The sequence below is a fragment of the Aquarana catesbeiana genome, linkage group LG02 (genome assembly GCF_042186555.1).
Source record: "Aquarana catesbeiana isolate 2022-GZ linkage group LG02, ASM4218655v1, whole genome shotgun sequence".
Taxonomy (NCBI): Eukaryota; Metazoa; Chordata; class Amphibia; order Anura; family Ranidae; genus Aquarana; species Aquarana catesbeiana.
Window position 1 is genome coordinate 104,871,068 of NC_133325.1, and position 18,360 is coordinate 104,889,427.

Here is an 18,360-nt window from a genome sequence, read left to right on the forward strand (position 1 = left end):
TCACTAACCCAGAACGAGTACAGTGATAAGGAATTCTAAAAAGTTTCTGGCACTCATATGCTGCATGCTTGATCCAATTCTGTGACTCAGAAGTACCGAAGCCGGGGGCAACCAGACAACTTTTATTTTTAGAACGAGGCCCCATTTCTCTTCTAACAGGTGTACAGGCTATGATATAAAAAGATACTTTTTTCTCAGTGTAAGTTTACATGTAGTAGGAGAAGAACAAGGAAATACACACAGAAAGAAAGAAAAAAGCACCGGAGGCATTTTCCACACGCTGCCCCAAGGTAACAGAGGCCACTTAGACGCAAAAGCAAAGCAGGTCATGAATCTGTTCATTTCTACAAATCAAGGCAGTGTTTCCATTCAGTAAAAAAATTGTAATGTTTATCCAAGAAAATATCCATAAGGTTTCCATTAATTAAATCACAGCTTAGGCATAACTCTAGACAAAAGTTTTCTTTGGCCCCTTCCACATGGGCGATACGATCAGGTCTGCCTGTCAGTTCTTCAGGAGTGCTTGATTGGATAATCCATGAATCCCCAGAGACTGGCGGGTGTAAAGGGCTGCCTACCTCCAATCCAATCCAATCTAGTCTGGTCCGCTAAGGAAAAAAAAATAGAAGAGAATCCATTCCCCTCTGTCTAGGCGGATTGGATCAGAGGGTAGTTGGGTGTAAATGGACAGCCAGTCCGTTTATACCCGACCGCCCACAAAACAGAGCAGGCTGTGTCCATGTCCGCTCTGCATAAACTGAGCAGACACGGACCTGTGGACAGATCTCATGCAGAGCAAAGCAGATTACATCCCATGTGAAAGGGGATTTTTAGTTATGGTTAGAGGATTTCAAAAGAATTCTTCCTCTTCCGGTCTTAGTAATAGTGGTCTGCAAGAGAGGTAGACAAGAATATTTCTAACAGAGACACAGACACAGACAGCAATAAAAACACATTTTTTTTAGAGTGGTGCAGAAGGGTTAACATGTCTGTCAGTTGTTTATTGTCTGCATCCCCATTGGGGAGATTCCCATCACTTCCTCTCCTGAGGAGACATGAAGTAAGTGTAAATCTCCCCAATAAGAGGACAATAAATACCTTAATGTAAGTTCTAACCCTCCCCAAAAAGATTTGTCAACAGTTACAGGTTTCCTGTGTGTTTCACTTCCTGGAAGAAAAGCGTAGGTACCTGCTAAACTTTTTTATTATTATTTTATTTTTTATTGTTTTGTGTCTTGGCTGCAAGTATATAATTGATCTGTTTGCTTAGGATGTTATTCCAAGGTTTTTTCCCCACATTTTAAGATTAGAATGGTACTGAAAAGGTGCTATACCCCCACCCATAAGCACTGCTCTCCTTGGAAAGGTACAGTATTGTGCCTTGTTTGTAGCCATTATAAAACATGAGGTAAGCTATAATGGAGAATACTCTGCAATTCTGACCAACTGTGAAATAAAACTCTGAATAATTATAAAGCCTGTCGGCTTCAAGGAGGGTTTCCCAACTACATTGCCTTTGAGGGATACCATATACTATAATCTGTATTTAATGCCATTTTTCTCTGTTGTATATTATTCTTGGATACCTGCAACCACTGACATTAAAATTGAAACCATGGCAAACTGCTAAATACATAGATAAATATAATCTATAGTTATATAGATGTTATGCCGCGTACACACGACCGGTTTTGCCGTCAGAATAAACTTCAAAGGTTTCTCCTATGGAATTCCATTCAAGCGGTCTTGCCTACACACGGTCAACCCAAAGTCCGACCGTCCAGAATGCAGTGACGTACAACACGTACAACGGGACTAGAAAAAGGAAGTTCAATAGCCAGTAGCTTCCGCCTTGTACTTGCTTCAGAGCAAGCGTCGTTTTTGGTCCGTCGGAACAGCATACAGATGAGCGGTTTTCCCGATAGGAATTGGTTCCATCGGAAAAATGTAGAACATGTTCTATTTCTAGGTCCATCAGAATTTTCGGGAAAAAAAAGTCTGATGAGGCATACACACGATCAGAATAGACAATGAAAAGCTTCTGTCGGACTTTTTCTGTTGGACATTACATTCGTGTGTATGCGGCTTTAGAAGGAACACTGTGGTGTTCTCTTTCCATCCCCAGTCTGCTGAGAGGATAAGAAAAGGGCAGCAAACATATGAATTTATGTGCACTTAAAAAAAAAAGTATCTATTTTTAATAAATATCTAGCTGCATTAAAGTGCATTAAAGTGGTTGTAAAGTCATTCTATGCATTAAGATAAAAAAACCTTTTGTGTGCAGCAGCCGCCCTCCAGCACCCCCTAATACTGAGCCCCATCTCTATCCAACAATATCCACGAGTTCCTCGGCCGTCTGGGAAATTCCCGCTGATTGGCTGAGACACAGCAGCAGGAGCCAATGGCGCCGCTGCTGTGTCTCAGCCAATCAGGAGGAGAGAGGGGTCGGAGTTGAACCGGGGCTCAGTATCTGAATGGACAGAGGGAGCTGTGACTCGGCTTGGGTGCCCCCATAGCAAGCTGCTTTCAGTGGGGGCACTCAACAGGAGGGAGGGGCCAGGAGAGCCAAAGAGGGACCCGCAAGGAGGATCTAGGCTGCCCTGTGCAAAACCGTTACACAGAGCAGGCAAGTATGATATGTTTGTTATTTTTAGAGAAAAAAAAGACTTTACAATCACTTGCCAACCAGCTGGCATCATTATACTGCGGCAGGTTGGCTCTATTGCGCGATGCACCGTAGCTGTACGTCGGTCTGTGCAAGAGACCCAGAGGGCACGCACACCCACGGCGCTGGAGCCGATGTGCGTAACCGGCGGCCACGATGTCCACGCGCGATCGCTCCACAGAGAGCCAGGACGGGGACCTGTCAATATAAACAAACAGATCCCCGTTCTGACAGGGGAATAGAGAGACATTGTCTGCTCCTAGTGATCAGGAACAGCGCTCTCTCTCCTCCACCCCAGTTAGAAACACCTCCCAGGGAACACATTTAACCCCTTGATCGCCACTAGTGTTAACCCCTTCCCTGCCAGTGTCATTTATACAGTAATCAGTGCATTTTTATAAAATAAAAAAAAAAATATATACTTTTGCGCAAACCAATCAATATACGCTTATTACAGTGGTGATCAAATACCACCAAAAGAAAGCTCTATTTGTGGGAAAAGAAAGGCCTAAATTTTGTTTGGGTACAACTTAGCATGACTGCGCAAATGTCAGTTAAAGCAGCGCAGTGCCGAATCGCAAATAATGGCCCAGTCCTTAAGGGCATAAATCCAGAGGTCACTGCTAGGACAGTCAGAAATCTCCCACAAAATTCACCAAAGGCAGATAACGTGGCATCCAATTATCAGAATTGTGTGCACTACCCCAACATTTTAGTGTGTTTCAAAGCTGGGGATAGTCATTGAGAACATAGAGAAGAAAATAAGAAAAGTATACTTGGTAACAAAGGACTGAATCTAAAAATGTCCGAAGGTGAGACTCTTAAGCATATAAAAGTACCAGGGTGCATTTTGTGCTGCCTTACACTAATTGACAATATAGAGTAGACATAAGCCTTCCACTAATTAGCCCCAGCATGGGGTGAAGAAGTTTACATTTTTTAATATTCAATGTTAATTTCATTATTTCATATTGTGTTAACAGCTGTGTATCCTACTGCAATTCATTTTCAATTTAAAGCCACTTCAGGATGTGAATAGACTGTCTTCCTTGTCTTTTTACAGGTAATACTCAACAGGAAGCTGTGGGAATGAAAATGCCTCTTTTTAATCCCACCTGAATCTGAAAATATTTCAGGTCAAAAGTGCTTCTGGAACTCTATAAATATTGGTTTTACTGTGACAGTTTTCATTTAGACCGTAAGCTCTAACGAGCAGGGCTCTCTGATTGTTACTGTATTAAATTGTATTGTAATTGTACTGTCTACCCTCTAAATCCTGTATAATAATAATATTTCCAGGACAAAACTATCTAATCTTTAAACTGCTACCACTCCTCCCCCTTCTACCATCTACACTAACTATTCCGTAGATTAGAGATGCTTACCTATTCTGAGAGTGCTCGGGTTCCGTCATGTGATCTCCACTGTGTCAGCCAGTGCCTGAGCGGTAACATCTCCCATAGGCTTACCTTTGGGACATCCATTGTTGGTGCTCCCTTCACCCCAAGCCACTGATAGCTGAGAGAGAACAGCCGATCATGTGACTGGATCGGGACACCCCGAGAATAGGTAATAAAAAGCATCTTGCTTCTACTGGGTAGTTAAGTATAGGATTTAGAAGGGGTGTATGAGCATTTTAACCACTTGTCGCCCGCCGTATAGTAAAATGACGGCGGCAGGATGCACTCATTCAGGGATGACATCATATGATGGTGTCCCAGAACCGGCACACAGAGCAGTGATCGCAGCTGTGACGTATTCCTAGGACCCGGCGCAACCCCGATCTCGGTAAAGAGCCGATGACTGGCTGTGTCCAATCACAGACGGTCACATGTAAACAAGGAAGTGCCCTTTATCGGCTCTCCCCGGCTCACAATCAGCGGCATCTCCTCGCCGGGGAGACCTATACAGGTAATCAGGGCACTGATCAACAGTACGCTAATTACAGTACAGCCCCAGCAGTGCCCATCAGTGACACCAATCAGTACCCAAAGTGACACCAGTCAGTGCTGCCTATCATTGCCCATCAGTGCCACCTATCAGTGCCGCCTCATCAGCACACATCAGTGCAGCCTCATCAGCGCACATCAGTGAAGGAGAAAAATTACTTATTTACAAAATTTACTGACAAAAACTAAGTACAACTTTTTTTTCTCCAAATATTCGGTCTTTTTTCATTTTTTTAGCAAAAAAAAAAAAAACAGCAGTGATTAAATACCACCAAAAGAAAAAAAATTATAAAAATTTCATTTGGCTACAATGTTACATGACTGGGCAATTGTCATTCAAAATGTGACAGCGCTGAAAGCTGAAAAATGGCCTGGGAAGGAAGGGGGTAAAAGTGCCCAGTAGGCAGGTGGTTGAATATAGTTTTATGCCAGAATAACACCTTAACTGTACTCTGGTCTGCACATTCATAATGTGTGCTGTCTGTTCCTTCCAGCTAAAGATCCTTTTGTTTTGTTCCAAAGCCAGACTTCCGTTTCTGTGGTGGGCACCATCACTAGCTGGGCCTCTATGGAGCCACCACAGCATGCACACATCCCTTAGGATGGTTCCTCATCTGCAATTGGTAGATTTGCACATGGTAGAAACATGTACAGTAAAGTTTGTTTAAAAAAAAAAACAAAACTGTCGTGTTTTAAAATAAAAGTGAGGAGGGACCAGCAGTAACTCTGATTATCCATCACTAACATAGTGTGCACAATACATCATGGGGCATATAAGGGTTGATTTACTAAAACTGGAGAGTGCAAAATCTGTTGCAGCTGTGTATGGTAGCCAATCAGCTTCTAACTTCAGGTTGTGCAATTAAGCTTTGACCACAAAAATCTGGAAGCTGATTGGTTTCTCTGCACAGCTGCACCAGATTTTTCTCCAGTTTTAGCCCTCATTCACACGAGGCGGACTCCGTTTCCACGGAGCCCGCCTCAGTCCGCCGGCTCAGCGGGAGATCTCTATGTTGATCTCCGCTGAGCCGGCGGATGACAGGTCCCTCTCTGCTCACTGAGCGGGGAGAGGCTTGTCAGGCGCCACTGCTGCCTATGGAGGGATCGGATGAAAACGGACAGCATGGTCCGTTTTCATCAGATCTCACCCGATCCGCCAGCGACGGATCTGAACGTAGGGCCATCCGTCTGCTTTTAGCGAATCGGACCGGGTTGGATGTCAGCGGACATGTCTCCGCTGACATCCGTCGCTCCATAGGCTAACATGGAGCGCCCGTTCAGGTCCACCGTCAAAACTGACAGGCGGACCTGAACGGTCTGATCGTGTGAAAGGGGCCTTAGTAAGATTCTGTGTGCTCTCTTCCCAACCAGGAGTAAGGTGGAAATGCTACACCAGAAGTGGAAGTGGTGGCGATTCTTATAAATGTAAAAAGGATTTTCGGAAAACTTTATTGTAATTGACAATAATAAAAGCATTCAAGGATTTAATACTACTTCTAGCAGATCCATCACAAAGAAAAGAGTGCTTGGACATGCACTAAAGTGTTTCTATTGAGTTTGTCAGCGTCATGATTTATATATCAAGATTAAAATAAAATGCTGAATGTAACCATGATTACTAATCACTGGCAGTTGTCTAAGCATAGAGGACTACCAAGATCTCCAACTCCAGGAAGTTTCTAACTTAATTTTTCTCATTTTTGACAGAGTAAGGGAGGGTTATGACCCTTTTCTTTTTTTTCCATTGGTGTCCCATTGGGGAGATTTCCATTCACTTCATGTCCCATAGCCAAAACAGGACTTGAGAGGAAATTCCTGCAAATTATAGGAATTCCTTGGGGCCCCCCAGGTCACCAGAACGATTGTCCCTATTGGACGATTTCCCCTTTATTACTTTTCTGGGGACAACCCAAAATTTGTCATTTTCTTTTACTTTCACTTTTGATAATAATGGTAAACAGAACAAATAGAGAGGATGAAGCTCCCTAAAGCCTAGTATATACAATGAGATTAACGGACGAATGATCGTCCGTTTTTTTTTTTTTTTTGCATGCTAGTTAGTCTCTATATCAAAAACGAATAGGTTACTAAAATACGAAAATTCTCATACTACCGAATACAAATATGGAAGTGATGTAATCTATTTATATTGTATTTTTGGAAGAAAACTGTACTGATTAAACAAAAATCGGACAGGCAAAATTTTCCTGTTTGTCCCTCTGGATAAATTTGGACGAAAGCTGTGTACGAATAAAGGGATTATCATACGATCAAAATCTTTATTTTTTGTACGATATTCTGATCGTGTGTACTAGGCTTTACAGAGACAGAGATGGCAATAAAAACCTAGTAGGTGTTCTAATAAATCTCCGTTCTGTACAAAACTAAAAAAAAAAAAAGTTTTGCCTTTAGTTATGCTTTCAGTTTTGAATAGTCTTGTTTTAATTGTAGTCCCCTTTTCTTTTTTAACCAGTTACCGCCCGCCCACACTCAAATAACGACGAGCGGCTCTCGTTCTGGGACGGCGTCATATGACAGCGTCCCAGAATGGCCACTCTTGCACGTCCTTAACCTTGGCCTCGCCCTTGCTAGGACACGGCGCAAGCCCGATCTCTGTAAAAGAGCCACATCCGCGGCTCTTTAACCATGTGATCGGCTGTGTCCAATCACAGCCGGCCACATGTAAACATGGAGATGCTGGTAATCAGCGCTCCTCTTCTCGCACTGACAGAGTGTCAGCGGCATATACACAAGTAATCAGGGCACTGATCATTAGTGCCCTGATTACAATATAGTACCAACAGTGTCACCAATCAGTGCACACCAGTGGCAGCAATCAGTGCCCACCACTGCCCACAAGTGCCACCAATCAGTGCCCATTAGCGATGCCAGTCAGTGCTGGCTATCAGTGCCACCTATCAGTGCTGCCCATCACTGCTGTCGATCAATGCCCATCAGTGCCACCCATCAATGCCCACCAGTACCAACTAACAGTGTCCATCAGTGCCGCCTATCAGTACCACATATCAGAGCTCATAAGTGCGGCATATTAGTGCCTCCTCATCAGTGCCACCTAATCAGTGCCACCTTATTAGTGTCCATAAGTGCTATCTCATCAATGCCCATCAGTGCTACCTCATCAGCGCACATTAGTGAAGGGGAAAAATTGCTGGGTTACAAAACTTACTGACAGAAACTAAGTAAAAACATAATTTTTTCAAAATTTTTGGACTTTAAGTAAAAAATAAAAAACCCAGCAGTAATTAAATACCAGCAAAAGAAAGTTCTATTTGAGTGAAGAGAATGATAAAAAAATTTGTTTGGGTACAGTGTAGCATGACTGCGCAATTGTCATTCAAAGTGCGACAGCGCTGAAAGCTGAAAAATGGCCTGGGCAGGAGGGGTGTTTAAGTGCCCTGTAGGCAAGTGGTTAACCATTGTCTAGTTTTTAGATGCAGTTTTGTTTTTTTTTTTCTTTTTGTAATAGAGTAATAAATAGAAAAAGAGGATAATGATGCATGGACATACAAATTAAGTAACTTAAATAAAAAGCAATATTAAAAAAACAAAAACAAAAACAAAAAAAAGGAAAAGAACGCTACTACCAAAAATCAATGTTTTATTTTATATATCAATGAGCAGAATGAATGGATTATTTCTTCCACATAGTCAGTAAAAGCTATAGATTGATATACATGTATAATCTGTTTTCAGTCTAGTCTAGAGGAAAAGTTTGTCCATAAAAGCTGGATACAGACAATGGGGAACATGCAAAGCATGCGCCAACTAATGAGTGTCAAGTGGACATTCCACAGACCTACAAAGAAAGGCCCATGCAAGGAACAGATTAAATCACTCTGAACAAGGGCTGTTCCAGGCTTCATTAGTTATTATTACCCACCAAATATGGTGAGCAGAATGTACAATGTCAGCTGGGAGTGACAGACAATAGAAGGGACCACTTATAAACTCCTCCTCGCACAGGGAGAGTCCATAAAACAACTGCCTGGCACATTTGGATTCATGTGGCAACAGCTCCTAATGCATAAACCACCAGAGGACACAGATGGGGCAAACCAAACATGAAAAGGGTCTCTTTTGTGTTGGCTCTGGACTTGATTTGATAGCCTTTCAAGCAACTAAATGCGGGCTGAAAAAAACAGCCATGGCAGCGTTTATTAACAGGTCTGTGGAATTAAAGCAGATCAAACAAAAAGATTAACCCTTTTCATTATTTTCTTGCTCCTTTAAAAGGGGGGGGAGGGGGGACAATATTTCTGTAAGATACGGTTTTCAAAAGAAAAATTGTAAAACCTAAAAAGTTTCATTTTTATTTAATTTGTTAAATATTTTATATTTGTATTTTAAATCAAATGTTTCTCAAACACAAACAGTAAATTCCACAAAAACTAAAGACCAGACTGAAGCAAATATGGAATACCTTTAACTTTTTAAAATTGTGTCTGCTATTAGAAGTGCTGGGGATTTAGCATCTTTTATTTCATTTTTTTTTTTTTTTTTTAGCAGAAAGCAGAATTGCGTCTGGAGCTCGCTATAATTGCGTCTAGACACAAACAATAATTACTCAAAATGACCTTGGCCATTAAAATTTTAAATTAATCTGGACACCGACACACTTGGCAGATACACTAATGTGTAACCAATGACCTACCGGATGTCTATGCTAACCTTTTTTTTTTTTTATTATTTTTTTATTATTATTTCAAATAATTCACAATTGCTGAATAATTTTGCCCTTGAAAATTATGTGCTTTTGTGAATTTTACAAAATAAGCTGTGCGGATGCTAACCATTAAACTCAGTAATTTCAGTGTGACATAAGAGTTTAGAAGGTTAAATTACTATCTGAAGGAAGGTAATCTGGCTGACTTTGAGGGCCGCCTGCAAGCACTCCAATCTGCATCTAGAGGGGCATTTGTCATCATTAGCCGAGCTCTGACAGCTGGCACCCACTGTGTCCCAGCTTCTAAAAAGTAGCAAAGAAACTGTGCCTGCCTTTAAGTTGCCTTTGCTGTGTTACACAAATACAGCTTCTTGTAGGACATACTAGCAAGCATTTTTCCATACAAAACAACCGTGATGTTCTGTCTTTTCAACACAGTTCCATCTTACACTTTTACAAATATGACTCATGGAAGTAAACATTGCCATTCTGAACACGTTACTTCACAAGACATCACCTAAATAACACTGATCAAAAAATACTACTTCTATTTTTTTTTAATTCATATTTCTCTACATTTTTTTTACTTGCAAGCTTTTACACTTAATTTTTACTTTTTGTCAAAACGCAATTTAGAAATGTTTACTTATTTTGGTTTTCAAATGAAGTAATTTAAATGATGTGCTTGCTGCTTACTTGAAATGATTTCTATCATTATGTAAACTAGTTTCCATTCAAATAAAACTAATTTTTTGTGTTAATGTGAAAACTATGCAAATGAAGGATACTCATTCATCAGAAAATCTGACAAGCATTCCATATTGCAAGTGAGAAATGAAAATGCCTCAAGAAGAGGAGCAATTAATTAGGTTTTTATTTTTGTACTCGGCTGTCTCAAAGCACAACAAAAATCATTCATCTAGCTGCTAAGAAAAAAAAAAGTTTTCTTACTTATTTATTTATTTTATTTGTAATACATGTGGCTTTTTACCCACTAGGTAGACCTTATGGTGTTCACTTTAGTGAGTAAAAAGCCACATGTATTACAAATAAAATAAATATGCCCATGGCTACATTTCCTACCAACAGATGCATTCTGGGGACATTTTAATCCTGTGCAATGATCATCGAAAAAAAAAAAAAAAAAAAAAAGAGCCTTAGCTTTCATAAGATATCAGGTTAAAAGCAGGATTGATGCTCAAATACAATATAAAAAGCCTGCAACTTCCACATTCAATTTCTAAAAAACATGCCTTCGTGTAAATTGCATAACACAAACATGTATGTATTTTAGGGGAAAAAAAAAGAAAAGAGTTGTTCAAAACAAAAAATGAATAAAAAAGTGTCAACTGTGGTTATAAATAACAGAAAGTGGTGTCTACCTTGTATATGTATTACAAGTTAAAGACGAAAATCTTTAATAATTTTTCCTAGTATAATATTTTTTCATTCAAATTCAACATTAAAAATGTTGCTTTATAAAAGACACATCTGTAAATAATAAAACATACACACATAAAAGAGGAAATAAAACAGTGTGCACAATGCTTTAATCATCACAGATCATTGTGTAATTCAAGATGAAGAAAAAAAATACACACATCTCATAATATATATATATATATATATCTATATCTATATATAGATATAGATATATATCTATATCTATATATATAAAAACACTTAAGCATATACACACACACTTGCAAAAACTGTGTGCACTTATTTTACCGGAACACAGTGATCCAGGATTATATTTTATATAAATATATACCTCACAATAAAAGTATATAAATATATATCTAAATACTTATGCATTTATGTACACTTTAAATTACTTATGTACACTTTAAATAACGGTGTGTGCTTATTTTACTGGAACACAGCGATGCAGGATTAAAAAAAATATATATAAATATATATATATATATAATAAAAAGTATATAAATACTTATGCATACACACTTAAAAGAATTGTGTGTGCACTTATTTTACTTGAAAATTGTGATGTAGGATTAGATTATATATAGTCATAATAATAAAAGTATATAAATACTTTTGCATATACTCACACTTAAAATAATCGTGTGCACTTATTTTACTTGAACATCGTAATGCAAGATTAGAAAAAAAAAAAAAAAAAAGAGATAGATAGATAGATAGATAGATAGATAGATAGATAGATAGATAGATAGATAGATAGATAGATATACATCTACATATAGATATACATCTATATATATATATATATATATATATATATATATATATATAGATGTATATCTATATAGGTTGGACTTGATGGACTTGTGTCTTTTTTCAACCTCACCTACTATGTAACTATATATATATATCAGAGTGAAAGAAAAACCCAAAAATATCTATAATAATATATATTATTATATAGAATTTAAATGTATACATCTTTTTTTTTTTTTTAAAGTATACATAGACACACATACACAAAATAATTGTGTATTCTTATTTTCTGGTGGCTTGTTGCTGGTATACCAGCATATACTATGGCGTAGTAGAAGGAAGGAAGGTGGGCAGGTGAAGGCAGATTGTTGCAGGCGTTGGGTGCCCACATGTCAGGATTGCCTTCATGCAGAATTCTTCTCACTTATTGTATTCCTGTCTACATTGTGACCTTTGCTGCCCCCGTCTCTGAAAATTGTTTCCTTTAGTATTGTGTGTCCGGGTACAACCCCCACATCACCCCCTCCGGGCTCTGCTGATCCCCCCCCCACCTCACATTTCTATTTTTAGGAGAAAATATACTATAAATCTATTAGAATCAGACAGATAAGAATTGAGAGTATTTTATTTTGTAGGTGATAATGCCCCAGAATTGGGTTTGGCTCTCCTATGAGGATATTGTACCTTCACATTATTTTAGTCTCCAGTATTACATGATCTGCAATGAAAGTCTCTTTTTATACAAATACAATATACAAAAAAAAAAAAAAAAAAAACATGGCCTGGGAGCGATTCCTTCCCATTTGTTTTCTATTTCATAAAATGACTTCATATGACATTTGCTGGGCTATAATGGAGGGGTTGCTAGGCAACCAGGCACAATTGGCTCCAGGCACTGGAATTACTGAATTCAAAATTCACAGCAACTTTTCACCCGGACAACAGTTGGAAAACACACATTATTATTATTATTATTATTATGATAATATATAGTGTGTGAGATAAAAAAATAAAATAAAAAATAAAACAAAATGCATATGATTACAAATAATGGATTTGCGTTGTTCGGTGAGATTGGTATTCGCCATGTATGGAAATAATAATGAGGATCCAATCCCGGGGCTCTATAGTAGTTGAGTGTACAGGTTGTGTCCCTCTTCTCTGAGGACTGAGGGGTGTACAGGGGGGGAGGGGGGTCCTCTGTACAGAAGGGGAATAGAAAGGCTGCGGGGCCGGGAGGGTTAAAAACCGCTGGCGGTTGCTAGGAGACGGGAGGTGAGTGCGGCGGCCGTCTATTAGGCCAGAGCGCGCACACCGCACAGCGAGGAGGAGAGCGCGCACCCAGCACACGAGTCATCGCGAGCGCGCACTGCCTGGAGTACCATAGTCGGGGGCGCGCGGAGCTCTGCTGGGTTTGTGTGATCTGATTCATTGACAGCCCCATTCACCGCAACAATGTATCACCGACTGTACACATCCAACACTCTCCACTGTAACACTAGGACGATGTATCACCCTGTGCATGGACATTGTTCACTTCACTGCAACAATGTATCACTCACTACACAGATCACCATCCTCTACATACCCCACTCACCACAACAATGTATCTGTGATTGTGACAGCTAACAACTGGACCCCTACAGAACTTACCTGTCATATTCATCATCATTACTATATACTGATCTATACAATTCACCAGTGCCCCCCCCCCCATTGTACAATACAATGATAGACCATTATATACAACCTGGAGGTGTGTGATCCATTCCACACTGTACAATAGATCCATACACCATCATACAATATTACAATCTACAAGTGTGACCTCTCACTACAAAATATACTGATCTATATCATGATTGAATGATATCTACCAGTGTGTGACCCCCCTCACCCTGTACAATAATACGATCTAGAAGTGTGAACCCACCATACTGATTGTGTGACCCCCTCATTGTACTATACTGATAACATCATACAATCTACAAGTGCATGACCCCTCACTATACAATATACTGATGTATACCAATACATACAATCTAGAAGTCTGCGACCCCCTCCCCCAACTATACAATATACTCAAATACCATTATATACAATCTTTATATATAGAAGTGTGTGCCCCCCCCCTCCCCCTTATATACCATTATATACAATCTTTATATATAGAAGTGTCTGACACCCTTCCCCCTTGTACAATATACTGATATACCATTATATACAATCTTTTTTATATAGAAGTGTGACACACACCCCCTCCCCCTTATACAATATACTGATATACCATTATATACAATATTTATATAAAATCTAAAAGTATGCGAACCCTCTCCCCCTTTACAATATTCTGATATACCATTATATACAATCTGTATATACAATATAGAAGTGTGTGTGACCCCCCCCCCCCTATACAATATACCGATATATCATGATATACAATCTTTATATATAGAAGTGTGTGACCCCCTCCCCCCTTATATAATATATTGATATACCATTATATACAATCTTTATATATAGAAGTGTGTGACCCCCTCCCCCCTTATATAATATATTGATATACCATTATATACAATCTTTATATAACAACGTAAAAGTGTGCGAACCCTCTCCCCCTTTACAATATTCTGATATACCATTATATACAATCTTTATATATAAAAGTGTGTGTGACTCCCCTCCCCCTACAATATACTAATATACCATTATATACAATCTTTATATATAAAAGTGTGTGTGACTCCCCTCCCCCTACAATATACTAATATACCATTATATACAATCTTTATATACAATCTAAAAGTGTGTGTGACCCCCACCCCCCTTATACAATATACTGATATACCATTATATACAATCTATGGGTCCATCCCTGTAACAAGGACAACTGCTGGAAATCCACAATAACATTGTTATAAATATCACTGATAACATGAAATCCTTTTTTTTTTTTGATAAATAAAAGATGCACTCCTATTCTATGACATGTAGGACTGTAGTCTTCGATGTGAGATGACAATCATAGATGATAGAGATGGAGAATCCATGGTCATGTCCGGACACATGGGGTAGGTGTGATGTCAGGGAGTATACACACTCCATGTGACAGCTGGTGACAGAAGATCTCCTGAGGATGAGCATGAAGGTGACAGTCCGGAGATCCATCCATCCATCCATGTACATGAGGACATCACAGGCACCAGCCCCGACATAACACAACACACATCCCAATTAGGAGGAACCGATTTCTGATCTCACCGACATTACACAACAAAAGCTGTCACCGAGCTGTGCGAGGGAACCCACAACACACCTCCTCATCCATCCCATCCTTCCTAATCTCTAATTGACACATCAAGTCTTTACAACATTGCAGACAATCTATTCGGTTTATAGGTCTGAGGGCAGATTTATCCTACATCGTACATTATAGAACATCTACATCATATCCCCACACATGTCCATTAGCCACACACTGCCTACTTCACTAATAAACTCACAGATAGAAAAACAAAGATAGAAATCAATGAGACAGATAAATCAGAGAGATAGAAAGATATATACGAGAGAGAAAGGAATCAAATACATGGATCGATAAAATAGAGAGATAGAAAGATATGCGAGAGAGAGAAATGAATCAGAGATACATGGATCGATAAAAGAGAGAGATAAATTAGAGAGATAGAAAGATATATAAGAGAGAGAGCGAGAAAGGAAACATAGATACATGGATCGATAAATTAGAGAGATAGAAAGATATATAAGAGAGAGAAATGAATCATAGTTACATGGATCGATAAAATAGAGAGATTAGATAAATTAGAGAGATAAGATATATAAGAGAGAGAGAGAGAGAGAAAGGAATCACAGATACATGGATCGATACATTAGATAGATAAATCATGGATATATCAATTAGAAAAATGAGATGAATAAACAGATAGACAGATGAGAGAAATTGAGAAGAAGGGACCATAGAAGGACCAATTCGATGGATCGATCAATTAGAGAGATAGATAAATCATGGATACATAGAAAAATTAGATAAATAATAGAGAGATGGGGATAGACAGACAGACAGACAGACAGACAGACAGACAGATAGATAGATAGATAGATAGATAGATAGATAGATAGATAGATAGATAGATAGATAGATAGATAGATAGATAAATTGGGATAAATAAATCATAAAAAAATCAATTAGATAGAAAATTAGATTGATCAGAGAAAGAGATAACTCAGAGAGAGGGAGATGGACCAATTCGATGGATCGATCAATTGGAGAGATAAAGTAATCATGGATAGATAGATCATAGATAGATAGATAGATAGATAGATAGAAGACAGGGAAGACACGTGTCTCTATGTATTCCATCTGATCGGAGATCACACACACACACACAGATTGTTTTTATAGAAGGGATTGGCAGATGACGGTGTGATGAGATTATACACACACATATATAGATATATATATTGTGGGGGGGGGGGGTAAATCCCCCTCCATGATAAGTAGATGGTTTGTAGAATGCAGCCAGTGTGATGAGTGGATGGTGAAGAGCCATCCATAGATGATGACAGGTCCTCATGGATGGGAGTGCCCACCTTGCTCTTCTCTCCATACACACAGACAAGAGATTTTGGTGATCCGGCTGAAGGCGGAGCCTGTGCTGATGGCGATTGGCCGCTCTCCTGGCCCTCCCTTTATATGAACGGCGGTGTAGTGTAGACTCCATAGAGCGTGTAGAGTGTCCTCTCTCTCCCCGGCAGGACCGTACTTGGACTACAGCCCCCCTCCCTCCCTCTCCTGTGCTCCCCAGCTCCGGAGGAGGGGCCGCTCAGGCAGTATCCTTCCATGCCATCCTGATCGGAGGAGCCCCCCCTTTGCCCAGTCCTGACTCCAGCCCGGGCCCCCCGGCTCTTCTCCTTAAAGTTGGCTCCTTCCCCAGCAGCCGCCGCCTTGGATCCGTCGGCTTACTGTGAGACTCCGGTGTATAACCCGGATCTCTGCCCCAATATGATCGCCGCCCAGGCCAAGCTGGTGTACCACCTGAACAAGTACTACAACGAGAAGTGCCAGGCCAGGAAGGCGGCCATCTCTAAGACCATCCGGGAGGTGTGTAAGGTGGTGTCCGATGTTCTGAAGGAGGTGGAGGTTCAGGAGCCCCGCTTCATCAGTTCCCTCAATGAGATGGACAACCGCTACGAGGGCCTGGAGGTCATCTCCCCCACCGAGTTCGAGGTGGTCCTCTACCTGAACCAGATGGGGGTCTTCAACTTTGTGGATGACGGCTCCCTGCCGGGCTGTGCGGTGCTGAAGCTGAGCGATGGTCGGAAGAGGAGCATGTCCTTGTGGGTGGAGTTCATCACCGCCTCCGGTTACCTGTCCGCCAGGAAGATCCGCTCCCGCTTCCAGACCCTGGTGGCCCAGGCGGTGGACAAGTGCAGCTACCGGGACGTGGTGAAGATGGTGGCCGACACCAGCGAGGTCAAACTGAGGATCCGGGACCGCTATGTGGTGCAGATCACCCCAGCCTTCAAATGTACCGGCATCTGGCCCCGCAGTGCTGCCCACTGGCCCTTACCCCACATCCCCTGGCCGGGTCCCAACCGTGTGGCTGAGGTCAAGGCGGAGGGCTTCAATCTGCTGTCCAAGGAGTGCCATACCCTGGCCGGTAAGCAGAGCTCGGCGGAGAGCGATGCCTGGGTGCTGCAATTTGCTGAGGCCGAGAACCGGCTACAACTGGGCGGCTGTAGGAAGAAATGTCTGTCCTTGCTAAAAACCCTCCGGGACCGGCACCTGGAACTGCCCGGGCAACCCCTCAACAACTACAATATGAAGACTCTGGTCTCCTACGAGTGCGAGAAGCACCCCCGGGAATCGGACTGGGACGAGGCGTGCCTAGGGGACCGGCTCAATGGCATCCTCCTCCAACTTATCTCTTGCCTGCAGTGCCGGAGGTGCCCGCACTACTTCCTTCCCAACCTGGACCTCTTCCAGGGCAAACCCCACTCCTCCCTGGAGAACGCCGCCAAGCAGACCTGGAGGCTGGCCCGGGAGATCCTCACCAACCCCAAGAGCCTGGAGAAGCTCTAAAAACTCCCATGGACTTGGAATACAAAACCTACCCACCCAGGTGAAACCTTCATTCACCTGGCACATAACCCCACCCCCCTACCCTTCCATGTCCCCCAGAGCCTGGAGAACCTCTGAAAGCTCTCATGGACACTAAGCACTTCATTTACCTGGAATACAAACCTACCCACCCAGGTGAAACCATCATTCACCTGGAAAATAAACCCCCCCACCCACCCTTCCATGCCCCAAGAGCCTGGGGAACCTATAAAAGCTCACATGGACACTAGGCACTTCATTCACCTGGAATACAAACCTACCGACCAGGTGAAACCATCATTTACCTGGTAGATAAACTCTCCACCCACCCACCCTTCCATGGCCACCAGAGCCTGGAGAACCTCTAAAAGCGCTCATGGACACTAGGCACTTCATTCACCTGGTATACAAACTTCCCACCCACCCATGACCCAAGAGCTTAGAGAACCTAAAATGTTCCCGGACATGTCCTTCACCTGGTATACAAACCTCCCCACCAGGTGAAACTATAATTCTCCTGGTACATAAACCTCCCCCTCAACTCTCCATGTCTCGTGAGCCTGGAGAGGATCTAAAAGCTCACATGGGCACTTCATTCACCTGGAATACAAACCTACCCACCCAGGTGAAACAATCATTCACCTGGTACATAAACCTACTCACCCACCCTTCCATGTCCCAGAAGCTCTAAAAGCACACATAAACACTGGGCACTTCATCCACCTGGAATACAAACCTA

At 41.2% G+C, this 18,360-nt stretch overlaps 2 protein-coding genes across 11 annotated transcripts in view; one reads left to right on the plus strand and one right to left on the minus strand.

The window, feature by feature from the left end:
• NBEA (neurobeachin) overlaps positions 1-18,360 on the minus strand; it is a 919,734-nt gene that overhangs the window by 203,310 nt on the left and 698,064 nt on the right. The window contains exon 1 of one of the 10 annotated variants that reach the window (XM_073613324.1): positions 16,112-16,699. The exons of the other annotated variants lie outside the window; for them this stretch is intronic. The gene's annotated coding sequence lies outside the window, so the exon portion shown is untranslated. Of the gene's footprint in view, positions 1-16,111; positions 16,700-18,360 lie in introns of those variants that run through there. 10 annotated transcript variants of the gene reach the window in all.
• On the plus strand, positions 16,058-18,036 carry MAB21L1 (mab-21 like 1). Its single transcript, XM_073613327.1, has one exon. It carries the CDS (start codon positions 16,524-16,526, stop codon positions 17,601-17,603), a length of 1,080 nt encoding a protein of 359 aa, XP_073469428.1. The 5' UTR covers positions 16,058-16,523; the 3' UTR covers positions 17,604-18,036.

Excerpts from the sequence above, each read along its gene's own strand:
- MAB21L1 (XM_073613327.1), top strand. The coding sequence starts at position 16,524 with ATGATCGCCGCCCAGGCCAAGCTGGTGTACCACCTGAACAAGTACTAC.